The sequence below is a fragment of the Zonotrichia leucophrys genome, chromosome 8 (assembly GCF_028769735.1).
Source record: "Zonotrichia leucophrys gambelii isolate GWCS_2022_RI chromosome 8, RI_Zleu_2.0, whole genome shotgun sequence".
In the NCBI taxonomy this organism is placed as follows: Eukaryota; Metazoa; Chordata; class Aves; order Passeriformes; family Passerellidae; genus Zonotrichia; species Zonotrichia leucophrys.
In genome coordinates, this window is record NC_088178.1 from 24929719 (window position 1) to 24955632 (window position 25914).

At 44.5% G+C, this 25914-nt stretch overlaps 3 protein-coding genes across 3 annotated transcripts; 1 reads left to right on the forward strand and 2 right to left on the reverse strand.

Moving 5' to 3' along the window:
- Nucleotides 1–6971: 6971 nt before the first annotated feature.
- On the reverse strand, nt 6972–16918 carry TXNDC12 (thioredoxin domain containing 12). Its single transcript, XM_064719336.1, has 7 exons — nt 16664–16918; nt 14672–14732; nt 9838–9890; nt 9248–9321; nt 8627–8696; nt 8454–8537; nt 6972–8055 (listed from the first exon to the last, which is right to left on the reverse strand). Exons 1-7 carry the CDS (start codon nt 16752–16754, stop codon nt 7976–7978), a joined length of 513 nt encoding a protein of 170 aa, XP_064575406.1. The 5' UTR covers nt 16755–16918; the 3' UTR covers nt 6972–7975.
- On the reverse strand, nt 9945–13683 carry KTI12 (KTI12 chromatin associated homolog). Its single transcript, XM_064719677.1, has one exon. The coding sequence runs from the start codon at nt 13146–13148 to the stop codon at nt 12426–12428; it is 723 nt and encodes a 240-aa protein (XP_064575747.1). The 5' UTR covers nt 13149–13683; the 3' UTR covers nt 9945–12425.
- Nucleotides 16919–17392: 474 nt separating the features above from the next.
- On the forward strand, nt 17393–24158 carry BTF3L4 (basic transcription factor 3 like 4). Its single transcript, XM_064719337.1, has 6 exons — nt 17393–17537; nt 18615–18678; nt 19528–19641; nt 21648–21849; nt 23056–23115; nt 23985–24158. Exons 2-6 carry the CDS (start codon nt 18625–18627, stop codon nt 24029–24031), a joined length of 477 nt encoding a protein of 158 aa, XP_064575407.1. The 5' UTR covers nt 17393–17537; nt 18615–18624; the 3' UTR covers nt 24032–24158.
- Nucleotides 24159–25914: the final 1756 nt, after the last annotated feature.

Here is a 25914-nt window from a genome sequence, read left to right on the forward strand (position 1 = left end):
GGGGGCGGAGCGCGGCGGGGCGGGGCGGGGGCCCGCGGGGAGCGCGGGAATGGCAATCGCCTCAGGAGCCCCCGCGGGCTCGGCAAACGTCCCGGGTACGAGCCGAACCTGCCATTCTTACCGCGCTTTCCGTACGGGCTGGGATTGTCATCAGTAGCACGGTTAACTCTGAAGCCTAGTGATGGCCGATGTGACACCAGGCGCTACATTCCTACTGGTGAGGAGACAGAAATTGGGGCAGGGGCTGCTTTCTAAGTCGTTCACATGAAGGAGCTCTGATGAAGAGGTTGTGGTGGACCCTCTTAGCTTTAAAACCCTTTAGACCTCAGAGAGACTTGACTGTGGTCTACTGTGGTCTGTTCCTCTCCAGGAAACCAAAACAGTCTTTGAACATGACGCCCTGGACAGAATGAACAAAATATTGGGTTTTTAAAAACGTATTAAACATTATGTGTGACATAACCAAGAAGGTGCTTCCCTAACAATCGGCACAGATGGCAGGATTTAAGCAAGTGCCTCAGCACAAACACGAGGTCTTGTTGGGCCCCAGGAGAGAGGCTCCTTGTGAGGGGAGGCAGAGCAGGAGGTGCTCAAAGGTACTGGATTTGCAGGGTTTCTGCCTTCAGGCAGTACCTCTGAACTCAAACCCCTAAAACTTGGGGGTGCAGATGTCTTTTCACCCAGCTATGCCCTCCAGAGCACTGCTGCTTTCTTCTCAGTCTCATTGTGCCTTTTGTTTGATGTGCAGCACTTGGACTCGGCTCGGACACTGGCCCACACAGCGCAGGAACAATTTTGTCCCCTTGTAAAAGCTTTTTGCACATCTGGTGATCTTCAGCATCTGATGCTCAGCTCTGATCTTCAGACTGGCTCGTAGGTCAACCAGCCCTTGGAGCAGCTTGAGCTTTATAACAGTTCCCTCACTTTAGAGGAGTCTGACAATTGATTTATTGCTACCTTTTGTCCAGAGCAGTTGACCAGTTACCAGTGTCATGGGAATGTAGAAAGCCAGGGAGCACAGTAGTACTGTATGACTAGCATATAGCTAAGGTGAACATTTTAGGAACAATCACAGGAGAGATGCTGAGCAGCCTTAAGGAGCACCTCTTCTCTCTGCAGATCAGAGATGCCATACAGTTTATCCATTTTACTCAAGTCAGAGCTATCTGCCAGGTGGCCCAGGGGACAATTCTACCCAACATCAGAGTAATTTTCTACCCTCATCTAGAATGAAAATGTGTATTTGCCATCAAAACCCCAGCTAAAATTACTGTTATATAAACCAGGCCCTGATTTAAGCTTTAAGCAAAATAACAGCTTTGTGTAGGCAACTAGAAATAATCAACAGCGTAACAAAATCCCCAACTCATTACAGCAAGTATTTCAAAGACAGCCTAGCAGGCTTGACACCTAAAAAAATCTTTCCTGCTCCTTGCAATCCTCTTGTTGCTCTGGGGTAATTGATCTCTGCCAAAACCCGACTTCTCATCAACCCAGCATGGGTAGAGCTCTTCCCTCTGTCTGCTGACTGATGCTCAGTCTAGAAAATCATTGTGATCCCACAGCCCTACAAAGCACCAACACAGAGTGCAAATGGTCATGGGCACACACCTGCACCTTTGATGCAAAGGACACACCATGGCCAAGGCTCACTTGGGCATCTGGCAGTGATCACCTGATTTGACACCCCAAAAACACAGGCACAAGTGCAGAGCCACTGTTCAATCCTAATTTCCAAAGGCTTTTTTAGATTTCATGCCACCCCTGAAATGCCAGTGTTTACCTACAAGCCCTTTCTTAGTCAGGGGTACCAAAAGAAGGCACCCAGGTAATTAGGAGACAGGAGAATACATAGTGATTTTTGCTGTCTATCACCTTGTTTAGACATGGTTCTATAATTTATGGAGTGAATAATTTTTGCTCTCCTAGTGCACTTCCCTGCCAGGTTTTAATGTTGTATGGTCATGAATTGCTGATACCGCTTCCAGTGGGGGAGGTCTTTGTTATTTTAGATTTATAGATGGGGAAATAAGGAAACAGGAAAGAACTCCCACAAGCACACGGAGGTGGAAGAGCAGATGCTGTGCTTTATCTTGTTTTCTGACATGTGGATCTATCTCACTCTCTCCCAGCAGTCAGGAGAGCACATTTATCAAGCACAACATACATACTCCACTGCTCTCTCAACATTTTAAATTCAAAACACTCCATCCTCTCACAGTGCAATTGATCTGAAGAAACAAATTTAATCTTTTCTAAAAAGGGAGTTTTAAAAAATTAATTTATCAATTTATGGACTGATTTATTAAAGCAAGAGCAGCACCAAAACAGTTAAATCAGCTGTTGTCAGGGGAGCCAGGAGAAAACAGGACACCCACAAACAAAATCGTCCTTGTTTGAATAGGCAGCACTCACCCAGGTTCTTCTCCACTTCAGTGTGGAATAAAGAGCATGTAAGGCCCATGCTGTGTCCCCAGGATGTGTGCAAATTTCATTCCCTTTAACAGGGCTAATGCATCCAAATCCTCACAAATGGCTCTTTGAACATTGTTCATAATATCAGAAACAGCACAATAAAGTGACATCCAAATTTGACTGTGCTGCCAGTGCAGCTTATTTCATGCACAGCATGTCATGTTGTGACCTGAAGCACTCTCAAAAAGCAGAGAGCACATCTGCAGTTCTTATCAATTAATATTTCTGCAGCACATCTACCTATTTCATGCTGTGCATGGGCAAAATGGTCCCAAAATGAGTGTACACTAGCAAATGAACTCTAATCAGCAGCCAGTTACCTACAGCCTTAGCCAAACTCAATCCACAGACTGCTGCCCCCTCAGCTCTGCTCCAGCTCCTCCCTTGCCCTGGCTGGGAGTGGTACAATGGGATTTTGAGAGGGTGCAAGCTCTAGGAAGTTGGCTCCCCCTCACTCCCCACATCACAGCAGAGACATGGGAACGGAGGAGGAGATTCCTGTGTTGGCTGGAGGCAAACAGAGCACGGGAGCAGCACCCACGCACCCACCTGAGATCCCATGGGCAGGCTGGACCTGCCTGCTCCCCCCACCCTGCCTGTCCCACATCCTGGCTGCTCCCTGCACTTTTCCTGATGCTGTGCCCCGTGCTGGGATGAGAGCCAGCATGGCTGGTGTGTGACAGCCTCTCTCACTGCTCTGAGTCAGAAGCTGGAATGCTGCAAGCACAGGTCAGCCAGTCCCTGCTTCCAGCACAGTTGAGAGCAGAGCATTTTGGGGTCTCTATTTTTTTTTTTTTTTTTTTTTTGTCCATAATCAAAGGAACTTACTGCAGATTTCACCATCACAAAATGGTGCCATGCCATTTTTCACAGCTTGGAGAGGGTCACTAAAGCTTTGGTTCCTGTTGCCACTGCCTGTGACAGGTCACAGGGGCTGGCTTGGCACTTGTCACTGAAGATTCCTCCTCCTTGGAGGGTGCTGACGTGGTGGCACCAGATTGGTGCTGCAGAGGCAGGAGTGGTGCTCCCTGGACAATGGCAGGCCTGGGAACTGTGCACAGCCACACCTTGCTCTAGACAAACCTTGAGGGGAAAAGCAAACTGAGATTATTTGACTAACTGCTTAACAAATCAGCACCTGTTTCTTCAAGGAGGGAAGGGGGAATGGGTTAATATGCCAAATAGTTTTGGGACAAAGTGACTTCTAACATTTAGACAGACCTTCATTATTGTTTCCTGATTTCCTCCAGGCAGCAACCTTCCCTCTCCAGCCAGTGCCAAAGACAACTTACACAGCTGTCTGGGAAGGGGATGCAACCTTTTAGAGAAACCCCATCTTTGGCTTTGCTGTCTGTGAAATGAGCATGGATTTGCAGTGACTTCCCCTTTTCATCCCACTCTCTGGAGAGAGCTCTGCTCAGAGTAATTCCATCTTTATTGCTTTCTGAATCTCTATCCTCAGGCCTCAAGTTTGGAGCCACCGATAGCGACGGTTGTCAAGGAGTAGCCCTGGAGTGTTCTCCTGGCTGGGCAAACCCAAGCAGGTATAAAAAATACCAGGTCAGCTGCAAATAAATATCACAGCATAACATAAATGCAAATACCTCTCCTCATAACAAAAGTTAAGAGAAGTTTCATTACCTCCAATATGACCTCATATTCATCGGGGTTTAATAATATTTCACTTCAGAGCTATTTATTACAGGAGCTCTACACGAGCTCTGAAGCTCATTAGCAGTTTGATACAGGCTAGACACGGTGGCAGGCAGACAGCCAGGGGACAAAAGTGTGTTTGAAGTAGATGACTCCCAAACTCAGCATGCCAGGATGACAGATGGGACACTCTGGCCATGCAGGCATTCTTGGTTGTTGCAGTTTTGTTCCCTGCTGCTTAACACAGCAAAGGAGAGGTTTCCCAAGTCTCCAGCTGAAATTTCCTTAAAGTCTGTCCAGCCTCAGGTGCACAAAGCAACCTCTGCTCCCAGGCAGCCAGATGGGAGCTGCAATCCAGGCACTCCCTAATTAACTTTGGGATGTTTTTCCTCTGCAGGTTGTTTCTGGACAAAAGAGAACTGACAGCATGTTTATTTACAAGAGATTAATTCAGTCTGGCAATTTGCTGGGTCTGTACTAAGAATTTTGAAGTGTCTTGGGGTTTTTTATCACCATAGAAGGAGGAAAAGCTGAGAATCCAAGGGGATTTCTAAATGCATCTGAAGAACTGATCATGTAAGTTACTGCAAGTCACACACAGATGGGCAGCACAAGAAACAAAGGTGATGGGGGCAAACTAAGCTGAGGTCTTGGTTTCTGAGCAGTGCTGCAGTGTCATTAACTTCAAACACAGCTACAGGAAACACTGACCTGCAAGCCTCGAAGCCCTGGGGACTTGTTTGTGTATAAACTCACACATCATACAAAAAGCAATTGCTGGGTGGATCCCTCTGCACAGAAGACAATGCCAACCATCTGTACCATCTTATCAAGATCATGAAGAAGCAGGATGTAAAGGAGATAGTAACAAAAATATCCAGGTATAAAACTAACAGGTAGAAAAGAGAAAAATACTTAAGTGACTTAACATCAAAAGTAGGTTTGCCCTGTAATCCAGAGATGTGAAAACAGCTTTTACACAAGGTAACCAGCTGTCCCTAGAAATCAAACTGTGAAAGCACATGAATCATATTCTGCTGAGACCCCAGCTAGACACCAAGCAGGGCAGCAAGAGCCAAGCTCCATCCTGCTACAGGGGACAAAAGTGTGCTCTAGAAAAGAGCAAATGGAAGAGAGGGTGGGGAAGCTGTACCAGCTCACCGTGACTGAACATACAGAGGGTAGAAAGGATTACAGAGAAAGGAGGCAGCTGGAGGACAAAGGAAAAGGGTCATGAAATAAGTTCTTCCCTCCAAAGTACCAAGTCTGGAAAGCATGAAGGGCTAAGGAGAGGAGCTGTGCCAGAGAAGATGTGAAGGAGGATAATTTTGAATCAGGTCTTAAATGTAAAGAATGAAGCACACTGCTCGTCCCTGCCACTGAAGGGAGATGTCTGTGGATGAAGAACTTTCTAAAAATTACTTTGAGGCCACATTGCTTCAGGCATCAGAGCATTTTGCAAAGAAAGGAACACTTCATGCACATCATCCCACAGGCTGCAGCTTCACTGAGAGATAAGAGCAGGGCAGAGCTGCTGCAAAGTCGTGCATGGAAATTCACAGAGGTGCACCCTGCTAATTTGCATCAGAGATTGCTTTTTAATTATGATTTGTTGAATCCTTTCCCAGATGAACACGCAGAGTCCTCCCCCTGCTGGCAAGTAAAAAAGCCATAGCAATGATTTTTTAGTTATGTCAATCTAAAGCTCTAAATAAAATAAGCATCAGATAGGATCTATTTTTTATTTGCTCAATGGATAGAACTGGGGAAAAAAAGAGAATATTTTGCACAACACAAATCCTTTTTTAAGGCTTATATAGATTTACTTTGAGGTTGATATGACTTGAGAGTAGCTGCTGAGTTCAATTCCATTGCTAATTTACTAAACAATTTGCAAGAGAAGCAGAGGATAAAGCCTGTAGAGTAACTATTAGCAGCTGAGCAGGGTAATTGCAATGTGCAATAATTCCATTAATTCCACTGAGTCCTTGTGTTTTAGTACCCAGTTAAGTTTTGGTGCCTAAAATTTCTTAGACAGACTGGTCTGGAAAGTAGAATTCCTAATGCTGCTGAACAGTAAAAATTGATTCAGTAGACAAGTTGGGTTTATTCTATAAACAATTTTCCCCACCTTATGTCCTCAGATAGCTCCTCAGTAAGTATCTGTAGAAAATTATTGCATTTGTTAGGGGAAGTTATGTTATGGCAAGTGTCTTTTGGACAGGAATTTTTGCTTGAGGTGACTAATTTGGTGGCTGAGGGGAGAGCAGTAGGTGGTGTTTATTTTGGCTTTACTATGGCTTTCAATACTGTCTCCCAAAGCATTCCCATAGACAAAATGATGAAGTACAACCTAAACAAAAGGGCAGTGAAATGGATGGAAAACTGGCAGAACAGCTGGCCTGAAGGGGGCTCAGCATTAGTGGAGTACCCATGGTTGGTACTTTTTAACACCCAGCCCTGAGCAAACTGGCAGATGATACAAAGCTGGGGAGAGGGGCTGATCTCCATGTAACAGAGGTTGTGCTGCCACTGGGGACCTGAAGAGGCTGGAGAAATGGGCAGAGAGCGTTGTCAGGAGGTTCAAGAAAGGGAAATCCAAAGCCCTTCAACTGGAAACAAGAAAGTCTGGAAATCTGTTTTGCTGCACAGGAGAATATGGGAATCCAGGTGGAGAACAGCTGATCATGGCCAGCAATGCACTCAGTGACAAAGAAGCCCACAGCAAGCTGGGCTGCATTAGGAAAAGTGTCCCCAGCAGGTCAGGAGGGGTGATTTTACTCCCTGCTATTCTTCTCTTCAGTTCCAGTAAATAAACATATTGCCTTCAACAGTGGGGGTAGAGTAAGAATGGTGAATTGTAATTGTATGGGAAAACAAATTATGTATTTTAATTACAAAAAAGGAGAAACCTTCAGCTGTGACAGTCAACATTAATAACCACTGCAACACAAACAAAACAAACAAAACCAAACAAAACAAACAAAAACAAACAAAATCAAACAAACCAAACATATCCCCCATGCTTAAGAACATAAAGCTACGCCCTTAACCACAAACCACTCTCTGCATGCTTATTTTTAAAAAGGTTTAATTTTTTCACCCTGGTACAAAAATACAGTACAATGTGATGGCAAGGCATTCGCCAAAAACATTCAAAGAATAAAAGGGGAAACCCCATAAAGCTTCAACACAACCCACCCTCACTTGATGGAACAATCAAAAGGTGAGTGCATAAGGAAAAAGTTACATTTCTGCCCAAAGGCAAATAAAGATGAATCACACAGTTTTACACAATAATACATTTGCAGAGCTGATAATTCACATGCTATTTGGACATTCATGAAATGTATTCTACTTGGTGTAGTGGCAGAATTCATGGTTTTGGATAGCTAGAAAACAACTGGCCCAGGAACATGCCCCAGTGATGGGAATGCCCAGTAAAAACTATGGGATCACATAATACCAGTGAGAAAAGAGAGATTCAACCCTGATTAGTGTCAAAATGATGGCTACTTCTAGTTTTTCCCATCACATTGTCCTCAAATTCTGTCTTCCCTACACACCTCCCTTTTAACACCAAATATTAGTGGCTTCTCAAACACACAGAGAGATGTGTTTGCACATTATCCAGTTGTAAAGAACCACCACAGTGCCAACTGCCAGGCAGAGAAAACACTGTAACTGGTGTGTGTGTGTGTGTGTGTGTGTGTGAACTCCAAACAGGGTTTTTAACCTAACATTGCTGACAGGGGAATTATGTCCCTTCAGTGCATCTACATTCTTAGTCTGTTTAATCATTTCCTCTCAGTTTTGAAGTGATGAAAAGGTAAATTCAGTGTATTCATTATAGTTCATCTCCCAGGTGCTTTTGTTTGAAAGCATCGCCTGTCAGCTTCTCCTGGGCCTCCTTCATCCCTTGGACAACTGAAAGATTAAACAGAGAGACACCAACCATTAATCTCAGGGTGAAAACATCAAGGTGAACTGGTAATGAAAGTGATTTAAAACAACACAGTTACAGAATGTAGATCTACAGATTAATCTGTAAGGAAAAAACAGTCCTGCACCCTTACCCCAACTATGTGTGGCTGGATCATGCAATTTCCATGATTTCCCATGCCTGAACTGGAGACAAAATTAAGTCCTAGAGACTTTTAGTAGGTATTAAGGTGAGTCTTGATTCTGAATATGGTTACTGAGGTATCAGAGAATCACTCACACTGTATTTAACCACTCCCAGTTACACTTTAAATTAACATAATTTCTCTCCACTGCAAAGCTTCATCTCATTAAAAATGTACTTCAAACAATTCAGCACATACCTTGATCAGCGTTGGTATAGAAATACTTGTAGCTGGGGTTTCCTCTCTCATTTATGATTTCTGGGTGGACCTTTCCACTGGGGTCTGTGAAATAAGAAATCCAACAGGAAATTCAGATGGAAACAGTAAGAACCCAGTGCTGTGAATGGGCACAACAGCTGTGGATGCCTTACCCATGAAAAGGATTCTGGGAATGTAACCTCCATCAGGACTAAAGGCTTCATCCTTTGGCTCTTCATCATCCTTCCACAGCAAGGCAGGAGAGAGGAAAGCCATTAGCAAGACAGCTAACAAACATGGTGCCTTTTACAGAAACAAGTTACTGCCTTCAGATTCCTTCTACCCTGAGCAATTTACATCTTGAAGAGATGCTAAGTAACTGCAGAATCCTCCACTCTCCAAGGGAAGAAAGTTATTTTTACCTACATAAATATCATTTGTAAAAACAATATTTTTTCTGGTCTATCAATCTGCATTACTCATCCCACTCTGGTGCAGGAATATTTGATATGTACTGAGAGAATGAACATAAATCCCTTTCTTGTGGAAACTGAATCACACAAGGTACAAACTGTTAAAGAGGAAATGGCAGAGAGCCAGGTTTATAAACAAAATTAAAATAACCAGACTGAAAAATGTCTTTTTATAACAATGAGCTCTATCAATCAATCCTGAATGCCTATTTAGGAGTGCAGGATTTAGGATGTACACAAAACAGGATGCAACCAGTTGAGTCAGATTCCAAATGCTTCATTACTAGGCAGAACATGGATACAGAGCAGAAGGCAGCCTACCTCAAGGTTGACCATAACAAAATTATGGGCAAGTTCAGAGATCTCCTTGGATTCAGCAAACTTTGGCTTCAAAGCTAAAGAAAAAAAATAAAAATAAGAGGCATGTAAAAGCAGTGGAAAATATTTCAGATTTTCAGGTCAATATCAAAATCTCCACTTCATGCCTCCCTCTGGAGAGGTGGCACTTCTCAATAAGCAGTGGGTAAATGGAATGTATGTGTCCAACCCTTCCAGGCTCAGAACAGGAGGTAACTGAAGCAATTCTTGCCTGGCAGCCATGGGCTGAAGCCTGCCCAACACACAGAGGTGGTTCTATTTGATCCAGTGCCACAGAAACAGAAATCCTGCTGTAAACCACCACTCCCACTCAACTACCCCATCCTTTAAGGCTTAGCCATACACCCAGCTTGTTTGCTATGACACTGCCATATTATTCCACTCTCAATGAAATACAAATATCATTAGTTACATTTTGGATGCAAAATTCACATTTCTCATGGCTACATGATGTCTGTACAAAGACAATTTCAATTAGAAAGTGTTCAATTTCATTAGAAATTTCAGCAAGCTCTAGTATTCAATGCACTTACCTTTGCAAGCTCCACACCAGGACTTGTGGATGATAACCATAAGAGGCAAACCACTAAAAAAAAGAAGAAAGAAAACTGTCAAAGAAATTCTATTACATGTGCAGTTTAATAGTCAAGGCTTCCTCAAAGGCTAAATGTAATGGGAAATAAGTAAGATATAAAGAGATTATGGAGTGCTCTACGATTGTCTTGCAGAAAGTTTTCCCAATCTTAAAACATGATAAAATAATTTATTATAGCTGCCAGCCAATAACTGCTTGTGTAGAGGAGGAGACTTTCTCTTCTTAGTTTAGATTCCTCAGATACACAACTGGTCATGTTTTTTTCCCCTGGATTACTGGCAATGGTTAATGACAGCAGCTGCCTGAGAGATCTCAGGATGGATTTTCATGACTGTTTAAGACAATCCAGTGGGTGACAATCTCTGCCCATTACAGCCCAAGTCTCACTGAGCAAACCAGCAAACCCAAAAACCCAGCAAACCCTTTGGCTGCCTGCATGGCTTCCCACACATTTGTATGCTGAAACTAACTGTGATAGATGTGTCCAGTACCAGGGCTAAGGAGAGAGGGTCTGTGAGGAACTGCAGCATAAATAAAATGCAATGCAAAAGGACCAAAGTTATTTTTGATTTCACTCTTTCCAAATAATTCATTTTACATTTTCTAGCTACAGTACCCAGAGATTGTTTCCATACAATAATGATATGGCTTCCAGAAGAGTAAGAACAGCCTAAAATTAGGTGGAGGAGAGGAAGGAATCTGGAGAGAACATCCTATATGTATACTTCTTTCAGGATATGCCAAGCAAAGCAAACTGTAAGCTTTCTCTGACTGTAAACTCTGCACGGTATTAGGGAATAAAAATAAAGTCAAATTTTCATACACATGAATTATTAACACCTTTGCACACAACAACATTAATTACTAGCAGAACTATGTATGAGTTTTTCTTCAGATGTAAATAGACATGAAAGGAAATCTCTACTTAACAATGTTCAGCAATGAACTTCAGAATGAGGAAAGGGTGGAAATGAAGCCATTAACATTTAGAATTGTTTAAAGACAAATTTGCCATCTACAATTAACCTACATGTCATCAACTTTATAACTGTTTGCAGTAAGGAGCAAGAATACACATTTCCCTAGTAAAGCTTGCACTGCCTCAGTGCCCTCTCTCTGACTTCTTTTCATTGTTTCTACAGAGTCCAAAATTCTTTTGCTTATTTCTTGAGGAGAGGCTGATTTAAGACAGGATTTAAGATTGTTCTTATCATCAAGGATCAGTGATTCACGTTGAAAGAGTTCAATGGTCCGGTGGTCAGCACTGGCATACACTTTTTAAAGAGAAATTTTAAAAGCAGATTTTAAATGCAAGTGCTCACTTCCTTGAAATACCAAGTCTTAGTCAGTGAGAACTCATAGAAGTTTGTGGTAATTGATGTGTTTTCTCAGCTTTGTTCTCTTTATTTTGACTTGTTAAGTAAACTTATTTATATAAAAACATTTTGTAGTAATTTCTCAGTTCTGCAGTGCATAAAGCCCCTTAGCAGCTGGTGTGCCAGACAGACAGACACTGTAACTGAAATAACTCTTCCTGCCCCACTTCACCATTTCATCCCAGTGAGCACTACACATAAAATTAAAACCAAAAGCCACCATTTATTAGAATGAAGAATGAAGCATCCACCAGAAAGTGAGAGGTTTATATAAGCTGTACCCAAAATTATTGGAAACTTAGCTACCCATCACAGCCAGTACAGACTTATGAGTTTCACACAGAACAGAAATAAATACATTTATTTCTGTCATTTTAGCTCATTTTTCCTATGACAGCACTCATTCTTAAGCAACTTGTGTTTTTAAGGGTGTAAAATGATGGTTTTAAGGGTGTATAATGACCTTGAAGACAAAAGACATGGCCAAGTTTTTCAGTAAAATAGTCCTGCAGGTAAATTAAGACTTTACTCCATTTAAGGCACAATTTTATTATTAAACCTGAAACAGAGAAGTTTAAGTCTGTTAAGCCAGCACCCTTTTGCAGTGCAAAGTTGAAAATCTCTCTTGGGTGAGTCAGATTTTTTTGAAACAGTCACATCCTAAAAATACAGCCTGTTCCAGTTCTGGACCTGAAGTCTCTTCTGCAGTTTGACATTTTCTGGTGGCAGCTCTAGAAAAACAATCTTCTTATTCCAGACACACACATGCCAATGTGGAGGGAAAAGTCTTCCCTACAGTCATCACCTTTTACACTGTCACATCACACTATTCGATTACTGGGGTTTGCATCTCCACAGGAGATTTCATTGCTTGGGGACGCAGCAGTAGCTCCCTTTTTACAAGAAGCCAGTGGGGAGAAGGCAGGGCTGAGGAACTGCTTCCCTGGAGATCCCCCAGCAATGCAGCTGGCTCGGCTGCTGCAGGACACGGTGCCCACCTCCCCCGAGCTGCTGCTGCTGCTGCCCAGCGATCCGAGCATCCCCGACAGGCGGGACCCGCGCTCCGCAGGTCTGTGCCCCAAGGCACATTCACCCCGCTGGAGTACTCGGGGGCCGGACCGCCCCACTGCTGGGTGGCACGGGTGGCACTTCACTGGATGCTGCGGTTCAGGTATTGCACGAACATGCTGGCCAGCTGGGGCAGGTTTTCATCGCTGGGCTGCATCTTGGTGTAGCTGATGAACTGCCTCCGCAGGCGGCTCAGCTCGGCCACGCTGACGGGCCGGCTCAGCACCAGCCCCTCGGCCACGCCGGGGACGCGGACGGTCTCTCCGGGCTGCACCCCGCTCCTCTGCGCGGCCAGCACGGCGGCCAGCACGTCCTGGGTGACGCGGTCCAGCTGGTGCAGGAAGCCGCAGGACTGCAGCGGCTGCGTGCGGGTGGAGCGGTGCGGCGGCGGCGGGGCGCTCTCGAACAGCGCGGCGCGGATGGCGCCCAGCGGCAGCGGCTCCTCGCCGCGCACCGTGAACAGCGGCCGGTCCCAGCGGCAGCTCGGGTCGGGCTCCTCGAAGGGCGGCTCGTCGGGGCCGCCCGCGCCGCCGGCGCAGTGCAGGAGGCAGCGCGCCGTGCCCGCCTGCCGCGCCGCGCAGTACAGCTCGTAGCGGATGCTCCGCAGCTCGTTGCCCGCGTCCACGATCACCACGTCCCGCCGGCTCAGCCGCCGCTCCACCTCGGCCCGCAGCGCCGCCCGGCCGCCCTCCGCCTCGGCCACGACGTGCGCCGCCCGCTCCGGGCCGCCCAGCGCCTCCCGCAGCTCGGCCGCCCGCCGGCTCTTGCCGCTGCCGGGCCGCCCGCACAGCACCACCAGCGGCATCGCCCCGACACCGAACCGCCACCCGACCCGGACGTGGAGCGACTGCTTCCGCCGGGCACGGGCACACACACACCCCCACAGCTCGCCCGGCCAACCCCGGGGCTCCTCCTCCCCGCGGGCGGAGAGAATCGCCGCGCCCCGGCACGGCTCTGCACCGCGACACCGCCCTGCGAGGCGTCCCGCTCAAAAACGCCTTCGCAGCAACTGCTGGGACGGAGGGACCGTGCCCTCGCCCTCAGGGAACTTAAACCAGACAAGTCCCCAGCTTCCCATGGCATTGTGGAGTTTACAGAATTGAAACTGAAGGTCTGAAACTTCCTAGACCACCGGCTCTGGTGCATCTCATTTGATGCATTCCAGATAATTTTGTGTAATTTTACATCTCCTGATTTATGGTCGGAGAAAAACCCCTGTACTTTTTACGTTTACATTTTCGTTGCAACTAGTAGTTTCTCCCAAGCCTTCAATTCAATAACACTGAAATGCTGCCGCGCTCAAATCAGCGAGCAGATCTGTGCATCAGCAATGAGAGTGTGGTTCCCACCCATCCCATCCCATCCCTTGCTGCAGGGTCTTTTTGAGCCGAGCACCAATCCTGCCCAAACCTGAGAGGTCAGACCTTGCCATCCCTCCCACCCTCTTCTGTCTCATTTTAAAGCTTCCTCTGCTGCTGCTACAATTATAACTCTAAAAACTGAAATAATCTACTTTTTTTTTTTTTTTCAAAAAAGCCAATGTATCAAGTTATAAAAACTTGTAAGACTTCTGAAGTGTACCATCTGGGTTAATTCAATGTCTGCACTGGAGCGTAGAACTTGCCAGATGGATCAGTTTGAGAGCAGAGCTAAATTAAACAGCAAACCTGGAAGGCATGAGTAATTTCTGCTCATGTCAGCATTGTCAGATCTGGGTTATAAAGTTAAAATGCAAGTAGAATTTATAAGCATGCCATTCTCCTTCTTGGATTTTAACAAGAAGCAGAAGGAACTCGGAGAAAAGAAAGTCAAGATGTCATTTTTCATAGAGACATTGCTCTTTTTAGAATTTAAGCTTAGCCCAAACCAGGTTTTGTCACTTCACTACAATTTGAAACTTCCAGATTTTTGCTGCAGATGGAAACAAAATACCTCATGCTGAGGCCTCATCTATACAGGCACAAGGAATTTTTGGGAACTCAGCACTGCTGAGTTTAAGGGCACTGAGCATCACTTACACTTGCATTTGTGTGTTTGAGAACCATATCTTTCTTTACTGCGATAAATAATTATTTTCTTGTTTCAAAGACATGCTAGGGCTTCAATCACTTAATTAGACTGCAGTAATTAAACCTAAGTGGTGCCTTAGCAAACTTAACAAAACTCTGTATTTTCTCTCCAATAACCTGTAGGGATCTGAAGAGTCTCCTAAACCACCCTCATTTTTGTTAAAAGAGAATCTTTTCTGTGGTTAAATTTAGGGCTGAAATAGAACCACTGTGAATGCTTCTGAAGACACATTTCTGTATTTAAAACTAATGAACATACCTGGCTGCTGCCTCTTTCTTCCCATCTTCCAGTGTTCTCCAATGAATATGATCTCCAAAACCTGCCAGAGAGAAGGGTTTATAAATGCTGCATAATTTAACATGTCAGCTAACAGAGGAAAACAGCCCAACCCTCGAGAGTATTTTCAACTCATTTTATATTCTTTTTTTAAAAACAACTATAGCCTCACTTCTGGAAAGACTTCTGGAAATACTTACAGCCCACACAGTTATATGAGGAATCCCATTGAAATTAATTAACAAAAATATACCATGCTCATGAATATTTCTATATATGTATGTAAATGACACTAAAATCCCCCAAACAGATATTAAAATTGAAGTGCCTTCTGATTATTCTCTGTTCTTTTCCAGTTTGTGAACATTTATTATCTGATGAATGACAAATTAAACATGTCAGCATTTGGCTTCTTAAATCCCACTGAAGGTGAACTAAACTGAAACTTAACTTTGAAGCCAACATATAATCACTAATTGCTCTAAAGCTATTATGCTAAGTATTCCTGCTGATGATAATACCATGGAAGAGCAAGAAAGAACATCATTGCACGTATTTCTGAGTGTTACAGTGACAGAACGATGCAGGAAATATTTTATCTGGCATCCAGATAACAAGTCTTGTTATGTCAATTGACTTAAGAGTGAGTCAGTGTATGTTTAACAGCTGCAAAGCCAGGGTTGGGTTTTTTTAGTAGCCAACACAGCACATGGCCAAAAGCCACCTGGAGAGCTCAGATGAAGGAGATCCAGGAGCTGTACAAAGACAAACTCTTCTTGGAACACCTCCTCAGAGGTCGTGGTTCCAGTAATTAACAATTACTGCGCTGGATGGCCAAACATGAGCCTTGGTTTGCCCCCTCCCATCCCTAAGGGTTTGGATTAGTCAGGAACCAGCCCAAGGTGCTGAGGGGAGCAGATTTTGGGTGCTACACAGAGATCAGGAGCCACAGACTGCCCAGTGAAGATACAGGGGAAAGTGGACATTGTCTCCAGCAGACAACTGTGGCAAAGAAGCTGGAGAAAGCCTAAAACAAGGCAAGGTTTTGGGACACCTCCCTTCAGCATCCGGGAGGTGAGGGCAGTGGCACAGTGTTTGTGTTACGTGATCTCTGCTGATACGAGCAAATATGAGCATATGTGATGCAACACATCAAACAGATGAGCTCAGAGCAGGGTGGGGAGGCCTCGTCCCTGTCCCCTCACGGCCACACAGCCAGTGCTGAGGCAGCCCCCGGCACAGGATCACATTTGTACAAGCTCAACATCCCAGAGCAATACCCAGCACAAGTCACGTTTACCCAGAATATTGACACCTCAGCTATTTCAGTCATCGGCCAAAATGTTAAAATAATAAAAACTTTCTATTGTTCTAACTGGGAAACACTTTTCAAAAGCTTTTCTATATTTAAAACAAACTCCACTTTGTGGTGAGCTTCGGTGTGTTTTTTAAAGCATTGCCCAACACATTACAGAGCGTATCTTCTGAATGAAAGTCATCTGGGGAATTAAATGGTGAATGGCTGGCTGGGGTCCACACCACAGCTTTGCTGTCATTGATCAAATTGGTTACAACCAGCCTCGAGGAGGAGATTTACCTCTACGGCCAAGCCACCACCTGGCTGAAGCCCAGCCCCGGCTGAACCGGGCTATTAGACACGGTAATTAGACAGGGAGCCTGGGCAAGCCAGGAGCGGGGTGAGGAGCGGTCACCAAGGGCAAGGGAAGCGGAGGGAAGGGCCATTCATCGCCTGCCAGGAGCCCGGCGGAGGCACAGGGCACGGCGGGGCTGCTCCCCGGGGCTCCCCTCAGGAGCTTCAGCCAGAACCCGACCACAGCGGCGGAGACCCCGCAAAGCCCCCCCGCGCCTCCAGAGCCCGAAGCTGCGCCCACTGCCCCCGCGGGCTGAGGGGACCGGACCCGCCCCGAGTGGGGACAGGAGTTGGGGAAAGCCCGAAGAAAGCGTTTGTCTGACCCTTTCCGAGCCCTCCCGCGGCGGCGGCGGCGCAGGCCGCCAGCACCAGGCACAGGCAGAGGATGGAGGCTGCCGCGGGCTGAGCCTTCATGGTGTCGGCGCGGGCAGCGGCGGCACCCGGGTACGGCCCCGAACCTCCGGACAGGACAGGACCCGCTTAACTGGACTTTTTTTTTTTTTTTTTTTCTTTTTTTTTTCCCCGTTTTTTAAAGCCCAGGAAGTGATGTATGGCGGATGTGGGCGGTGCGCCGCTCTGACGGTCGGCCCGGGGGTGCCGCGGGAGGCCGCTGGCGGGAACGGAGTGGGGGGCTCGGGATGAGCTCAGCTCCTTACAGGAGCCGGGACCCCCGGGGTAGGAGTCATCGCACCGGAGCCCCAGAGCCCTGGTTACTCCCCCTGGGCAAACCCCAGCGTTATCCCGCCCGGAGCAGGCAGTGGTGGGAGGGGGGTGGTTCCGGGTTTATTCTCTCCTTCCGAAATAAACATTTTGGTCGCTCTGCTCTCTCCGGAGTTTGTCCAGCTGGCGGGAAGGCAAAACCGACCGCAAGCGCAGGGTATGAGGGAGGGTTCACTAAGGGGGACAGAGCGAGTGGTGACACGGTTGGAAGCGCCGCGTCCCAGTTTGGATCACAGGGCACCGCTCCCTGCCCCGAAGCACGGATGGCTACTGCTCCCTGGAGACTACAACTCCCAGAAACCTTTGCGCGCCACAACCCCGCCTCTATGTAAATGAGTGGGCGACCCCGCCCACCTGCGGGCGGGCTGGCGCCGTCACGTGGCGCGGCGCTTCCTTTCTCTGTGCGCCTCTCTTTCCTTCCTCGGCCGCCATCTTGTTCTCGCCGCGTGTTGGCAGCGGGGGCTCCGCCGCACTCAGGTGAGGGGGCCCGCTCCTGCCGTGTCCCGCTGTCTCCGTGTCCTGCTATCGCCGCGTCCCGGTATCGCCGCGTCCCTGCCAGCCTGGGGCGGGCGGGGCGCCGCGGCAGCTCGGTCCTATCCCCTCGGTTAGTGCTGGGCCGTTCCCCGAGGAGAGGCCGAGCGAGGAGCCCCTTGTGCGGGGGCTGCCCTGGCTCGCGGGGCCGCGGGTACACGGGCTGCTGAGGGATGAGCCGCGCTCCCCTCCCGCTCCCCCTGCTCTGCGGCTGCACCTTGAGCCCCTTCCGTCCCTCCGTGCGCCGCTCCCTGCCCCGCTCCCGCCCTTGCCCCCGCCGTTCACGGCACGAAGCACATGCGGAGATTTCCGAGGATCTCTGATGATTTTCTGGGGCAGAGCAGCGAAATACATTCCTTTTGCGGGGAGGCTTGAGGCGTTTTTCACCCATTATGGGTTTTCAGGACTTTCAGCCTTTAAAGGTCCCACCAGACCCGTGGGAGAAGCACTGGACAAACTTCCCAGTCACTGTATTGGATGGAAAGCTACCAGAGGTTCATGTAGTAAATATGTCCATACACGAACTTCGCAGAGTTTGGATCTCGCTTATTAGTCATAAGTATCAGAGATTCATTATATGAAAACTATCCCAGGTAGTTCAGTGGTGACTGTGTCCCTGGACCCTCGTAAAGATAAGGTGTTTTCCCAGACCAGTTGTGGTGTATGTGCTGGTTTGGGTCTGGTTGGAGCCTGTAATTCATTTAAATGCTTCCAGCAGTAAACTGGCATCCTGGAAATGAGTACCTCGGCCTGATGCAGAATGAAATGTCCTGTGGAATCTGTGCCTCATCGTGGCACAGACACTTGAGCTAAACGTGGGTCCTTCCTACTGCAGGACTACTGTGCATTGCTTAGGTGGGGTGGCTTTAAAGCTGCGTTTTTGTGTGTTTGTTTGACACACTGTTTTGGGTGATGTTCTAGAAGATTGAAAAACCAGCTGTAATTATAAAAATACTCTTAAAATGGACTGTGACTTTTTTGTTACTGTTTTGATGTTAAGTTGAACTTGTTTTTGCTGTTTAGACGTAGCACTATGAACCAAGAAAAACTGGCCAAGCTTCAAGCACAGGTCCGAATAGGAGGAAAGGTAAGAAAACCACCAGAGATGTTTTTGAAAGTATAGGCTGAAGTTCATAGAAAGAAAAGAAAAAATTATGCTCAGGCTTGACTAATACAGGTTTTGTGTGATCTGGCCTCCAGTGCAACTACCTGAAATGCAAGTTTCTTTCAGTTCACAGTGGCTGGATGAGCAGTTTCCAGTGTGCAAGCTTTGTTTTAATTCAGTGACTTGTTGTGACCTGTGAAAGCTCCAGCTAATCTCACCTGTTGGGTGTTCCAGTTCTGCCTTTATGGTCATCCTGCTGGGGATTGTCTTCTTTGTGCCTGCTCCAGGCACTGGCTGTGCACTGAGCTGTTTCTTTTCTCTGAGCTCCAGTGGGTAGTTAATGTGACCAATAAAAAGACATGTAATTTGTTCAGTGTGGGTGCTCATCCCCTCTTGTAGGGGTGATTGTACAAAAGTTTGCAAAGCAGGAATTCCAGAATTGCTGTCTGTGGAACACTCTGAAAGCATTAATGACTTGGTTGCCAAAGTGGGGCTATTTAAATCACTGTATTTGTGCTTTGTTTTGGAAAAAATATCTTGGGGAAACTTCATAATGTGTTGCTTAATATTAAGTAGGATTTTTGTAGTCTGGTTTAGTGGAAGGGAAAATATGCTGCTGGTTGGTATTTCTTTGGTCTTTATGCTTAAGAAAAAACTTATAATTGGGAACGATGGCCAAAGCTGTAGGTAAAGGAAATAATTTGGGAAACGTTTTTATCTATAGAAATGTCTCATGACTTGAAAGATGTTGCTCAGACTGTGCCCTGACTTTTGCAATTACTGTTGTGAGATTTTGAGCAGAGCTGACTGTTGTCTCTTGATTCTTCCCAGGGAACAGCTCGCAGAAAGAAGAAGGTGGTGCACAGAACAGCTACAGCTGATGACAAAAAACTTCAGAGTTCCCTCAAAAAACTGGCTGTAAATAACATTGCTGGCATTGAAGAGGTAGAGTGAAAACATAAGTGTGTCCTGTTTGAAATTAAATTCACTCTATTGTTTTTGTGGTGGTGTGGTGGGTTTGCTTTTAGTTTTGACAACAGTTTTATCTTCCAAGCAAAACCATAGAGATCTGGTTATTGAGAGGTAACGTTGTATGATGTATCATTGCCTCATTGGCATAAATGTGTATGTGCCTGGAGAAGGAAAGGTGGAGGTTCTGCTGGCCAGGCAGTCTGTGGTGGAGGTCATAAGCTCTGTGTGTCAGCATTCATTGCAGAACAAAATTTCTCTTCATTCTCGACTTCTGTGAACTTGCTCTAAAGGGAAGAGCAGTAAATGTACATGGAGGCACATCTAGAGCAAGTGTGGTGCAGAGTATAAAGGAAGGTTTAGAAATGCCTTGAGTAAGAGCTTGAGTCTGTATTATTAAAATTAGGACCTTTTACTGCACAAAAATTGCTGGAATTGTTTGCAGTAGTTCCAGGAAATGTTTTTTAAAGCACTGCAGAGACTGTACAGAAGCAGCTTCTGTGTTAATGTAAGTGGGAATGTGAAGGTTTCAGGTGTTCCTTGAATCCCTCTAATTTACATGTATTAATAAAACATGTTTTCCATAACAGTGTGGGGAGTGACCCTCATGCATGGGAAGAGGAGGAGGTTTCTCCATTGTGAGCTCAGTGGAGCTGTAGTACTTGCACTGCTTGGTTAAAGAAGTGCAGTATTTAATCTGTGATTAATTAATTGAAGCAGGATTGCAAGGTGCATGCAGAAGTCTCTAAGTGCATTCCTCCCTTCCAAAGGCAAATGCAGATTCAGTGAGGTTTGCCTGTAAGTTTTCAGACCTCTGGTACAGAAACAGTTCAGTTTGTCTGTTTTCTTAAGCTTAATACAAATATGCAGAGCTATATGAACTAAAGAAAGGCACAGTTCTTAGTGTATGTTCAGGTTTTTTTTTTTAATTTTTATTCTGTATACAAAAGAATAAAGATCCAGAGCACAGGATCTTTATTGAGACACAGTTATTAAGGAATTTAAATATCTCAGTGTAGGAAGATGATGCAAAATGTTTCTACCTTGATAGCAAGAGACATAATTGGGGAATGTTTTATTCAAGTGAACGCAGGTTGACCTTGGTAAGCTTCGTGCAGCCAGAAGAGTCATGTTGAGTCAAGCATGAGTAACACATTTGTGTCATTTTGAAAGAGGCTCTTAAGTAACAGGATGATAACTGTGCTTGAAGCCTTTACCATTTCCCCATGGGCAAAGGACAGGATATTGCTTAGTTTTGTAGGAAAGCAACACACCTGGATTTCCTGTTCAAAACATATTTGGAACTCTGCTGCTGTGTGAGGATTGAGAACTTAGATGTTTCTGTACTTCAGATCTCATCTTTAGTTCTGAATCCCTCTTTATTCCTTGTAACTTAGAAACATTGCTTAATAATTTTTTCATGTAAGTTTAATACCACTGTTGTGTTGGATGGGTAGAACTCTCTTCCTACAGTCAGACAATGATTTTTGCACAATAGTTTATCCATCCCTAGAAGAAAAAGCTTTTCAGCTTTCCAAAGCAGGCCACTACACTGGCTGTAAGGTTCTCAGTGATTCAGAAGGCCAGGGAAGGAGAGCAGGATCACTGGGTGGTGTCCTCAGTCTTGAGAGCCCTTGTGGAATGCTTGGGAAGGCACTGGAAGTGTGTTCAGTGCAGTTGGTCCCTGATCCCCCAGAGCTGGGTGTGCATCCCTGCCCTGTGCCAGCTGGGAAGAAGCAGGAACATTTTCCTGGTAGGTGACACAGGCACCTGTGAAAGGCAATGGCTTAGCCTGATGTGGCAAGGTTGGAGCTTTGAATTTAGGTGCTGTTAACTCCAGGTGCTTTTATCATGGTTATATTATCCTTTAGGAGGAGTGCTAGTTCTGAAATTTTGATATTTCAAATCTAAATTTTAGTTATTATGCTTGTCTAATGAGATGCTACAACACTTAGGTAAATGTTATTAATCTATTTAAACAGGTGAACATGATAAAAGATGATGGAACAGTTATTCACTTCAACAACCCCAAGGTTCAGGCTTCCCTCTCTGCCAACACTTTTGCAATTACTGGTCATGCAGAGGCTAAACCGATCACAGAAATGCTTCCAGGCATCTTAAGCCAGCTTGGTGCTGACAGCTTAACAAGTCTCAGGAAGTTAGCTGAACAATTCCCAAGACAAGGTAGGTCTTTTTGGAATCTTCCACAGCTGACTTAAAGGATACATGAACTACTGAAAGTTTTAACCCAAATTTAACAACAACTTAAAAAGTCAGAAATGTGTGTGTGCTTTTATTTATTTGCCACTGCTGTGGAAGAAGAGGGTGGGGGAAGAACTTTCTTTTTATCTTTATTGGTTCAAGATTACACAGGCAGGCCCTGATTTAAAAGAAATGGGTAAGCCTGGCATGCTATGGTAGCAGGTGTACAGCTGTGTATGGCAGAATGCTTAGGGGAAAACAAGGTTTTACTTGGAAAAACTCAACCAGTTCTTTTTGTCAGGGAATCTATTCTGTTTTCTTTGTTCATACAAAACATTTCTATTGCAATTGTAGAAGAAGCAATATGTTCTTCTGCTCTACAATTCTCTTTGGAATCCAAGCAAGGCTTTAAAAAAAGCTACTTAAAAATCAAAGTTTTAATGGGAAAAAAAAACAAACTTAAATCACAGTTATGCATATGATTCTTTATTTTCTATTAATTTTAAAACCTTGGGAGCATGGGTGGAAGGGTGTATTTGGTATAACTATTACTGTAATTTTACAATTAAGAATAAAGATCAGGTACAGTTCCAGTTAGGCTGATATGGCCATTAAGATGACTGTAGTTGGATGTGTTGCAGTTGTCTGTGTTTGGAATGGAATATACATCACCTGTTCTAATGTTTTCAACACACAGTTATTCCTTTTAAATCAGTTTTAATTACTCCAGCATTCATGTTCAGAGTTTAAGTGAAAGTTAAGGGTTTTTCTTCTTTAGTAATGCATAAAATATCTTCTAAAATTTAGAGAGATGGATCATCATAAGCATATTTGAATCAAATGATGTGTTGGTCACTGGTTGGTGCCATATTATTGTTGCATTGAAACATGGGACTTCACTGAGAAGATTGAGTCATGCTGGGTTTTTTCTGTATAATTTGATCTTTTCCAAACTCTTGATGAATACCCCATAGCATCTGAAGATGGCTCTGCTAATGCTTTGCTGTCACAATGTCCCCAAGGAAGCCTTTTGGTCATGCTGGTAACTCTCAGTACCTGGTCATTTGTGTTTGTCACTACTGGGGATTGAGGAAGTGCTTGCTTTTTTCACATCTATGGTTTTTATTTTGTTGTGTAAGTGTCCCTGATTCTGTATTATGAGAACTCAGCACCAAATTTTTTTTATAGTGTTGGATAGTAAAGCGCCAAAATCTGAAGATATTGATGAAGAAGATGATGATGTCCCAGGTAGGCACATAGACACTTTTATGTCCACTTAAGATATAAATATTCTGATTCATTCATTTAAATATGTAGCTTTTGATGTGATCATACTCCTCACTTGCTGAAGGAGGTTTCTTATATAGGACAGCATTAAAATATGATTTGGGATTCCAACTTTTGAGAAGTAGATTACCTTGTGCAACTACCTTAATTATTGACTGAAACTAGGTTGAAGTAGTTTCAGTGAGGTTGAACAGGTATCTAAATATCCAAACAGGGCTTTAGGACTGCACAATGACATAATTGGCATAGTTACCAGGTTGTTTTTGTATCAGGGTCAGAAGTGGGAGTTTTTATTTCTATAGCAGAAGAAAAAGGACTTATGCCAGTGTGTCTGGAAGTAAATATGACAAGTTCTTTATTTGTCAGTGAATAACTATTTTATCAATAACCACATTCCACTGCATCCTTTGGGATGGTGTGTTAGCTAAAACAAAATGGGTGTACCAGAGATGGAATTCCTCCTGCCTTGGCACTGGTTTATTTCTTTGTGACCTTGCATAAAATTCAATTCTCTAAAATGGCAGGCATTTTTTAAAGAATGCTGATGCTCAAAACTTGACTGCAGCTAGTACAGCACCTTTGAAAATCAGCTCTTAATCACTTAATGTTAGAATTTTCACTGTTGGCGTGTTTCTGCATTTCTAGTTCTTTGTGTATGTTTAAACAAACAATATTTTCTAAAGCCCTTTGAAATCTGCCCATAAAGACATGGTTTCCCTAAGTGTAATTAAGTATTACTTAACCTTTCCTGTAATTATATGCATTTTCATTAAACTTACAAAGGTAATCTTACTGGGCATTACTGTATTAAATATCTTCATCTTTTTCAGATCTCGTAGAAAATTTTGATGAAGCATCAAAGAATGAAGCTAACTAAAACATTAATAGTTCTGGAAGCTGGCATGGACTAGATTTAAGAAATCAGCTATGTGGTTCCAAAGTTTTAAAGAAACAGAGAACATCATCTGTTAATAGTTCAGTAATATAAATATTTTGTATTTTTATGATGCTGTTTGTTCAGCATTTTCTGTCAGTTGATTTTGCATTTTGCACTTACTCCCAGGATCTACTCTTTTGGTCAAAAAGAAATGTCAGTGCAGTTTGAGGGGTGTGTGTATGTGTGTGGGTGTACGTATAGTGGAGAACAAATTGGACAACACATATTTAACCATTTACCCTTTTCCTTTGGAAGTAGAAATAAAATGAATCTTCAGCATCATTACTTTGATTATCACCAATAGTGCACAGAGGGAGTTAAGATGAACGTTTTGTCCACATTTTGTGACCTGAAGGCATTACATACACCATTAAAACTTGGGGTTAATTTGCTGTAACTATTGTACTTGCAGGTGTGTTTCTCAATGTACATACATTTGTTATCAACCTTGTGTTGATCCCAGGATTTAGGGGAGATGAGCTGTTCTAGCGGCTTGTTTGGTACAGGAACTTTTTAAAAACTTGGTCTCATCAAAGTGTGCTTTTTTTAAACCTTTTTCAATTTTTTTTTGTCTTTAAAAGTTTTGATACAAGCTGATATTTGACTCCTTCCATGTAGACTCAGCAGTATGTTCTCCTGTTGGTTACTAAAGTATTTCCCAGTCAAAAGAAAAACACCTTGGTTCTCTACTGTTGGGTCACTTGCTAAGCTTGCAGGTCTGGTTGGTAACAGTCCAGTGCACCAGTTTTGCACAGTAACAGGTTTTTGCTTGAATAACTTCAAGCTGTTCTCTTGGCATGACTGCATTTACTAGCAGCTGATGGTCCACTCTCATTCTTAGGGCACTAGGAACTAAATGCACTGTGTGAACAATGTTTAGGGTGGGAGGAAAGAGTTGTTGACACTTTGCCTTGCTTCCTGCTGGGCAGTCTGTGCAGTGACTAGCTCTAAAGGGATTTTTTCTTTTTTTCTTTTTTTTTTGCCTGTAACTTACCTTGGCCTATAACCTACCTCTAGGTTTGGTGTCATCTATGTAGTAGCTTCTTACAAAACACAAATGCTCCTCAGGCATAAGGAGGACATTGGGAGGTACTGTTGGTACAGTGCAGTATTTATGACCTTTCTTTAAAATGCTTAATGTGAAGCCGTTTTCTCAGAGGCTCTTTCAAGGTTCTTGATGTAATGTGCATTACAGTAGTTAGACATCATTGTAACCTCTGTCAAGGGCAGCTGTGGCTTACAAAAGCCACTTTGTTTTTTTTTTTTCCTCTACATCTGTCACTTAACTATGGCTTAATTGGAACATATCAGCTTTTGGTGTAGGCTCATATGCTAGAGAACTGTAATAGTACAAGCAAACAGTCCATGAGTTCTGGAGACTTCATGAACCCAGGGAAGTAGAGCTGTGGTGGTTTGGCAGCTGAACTCCTCGGTTCATTTTCTAGGCTTCGTTCAGTTTTTCCTGTTATATTTTATATACTACGTGGATCTTACTACAAAATAAAATAACAGTACAAAAGAGGAAATGCTCCCTCCTGTGTGTTGTGTGCTCCTCCCACCAGCACTGGCTGAGGAAGGCAGGTGGATGCAGCAGCTGTCTGAGACAGCCCTGCATTCTTGGTGACCAAGGAAGATGTGGGGCTAGGGAGGGTCCTGGTAGAGCTCTAGGATTTCACACTCCCTATACTCACTCCTATTTTCTGTGTGGCTGATCAGCTGCAGATGATTTGTTCTGTTTCTAAGGAGGAGATGTCTCCACAAATGTGTGCTCAGGCACATGGAATTGCATTCTGCTGCCTCTGGGAGCCCAGGGAGCAGAGGAA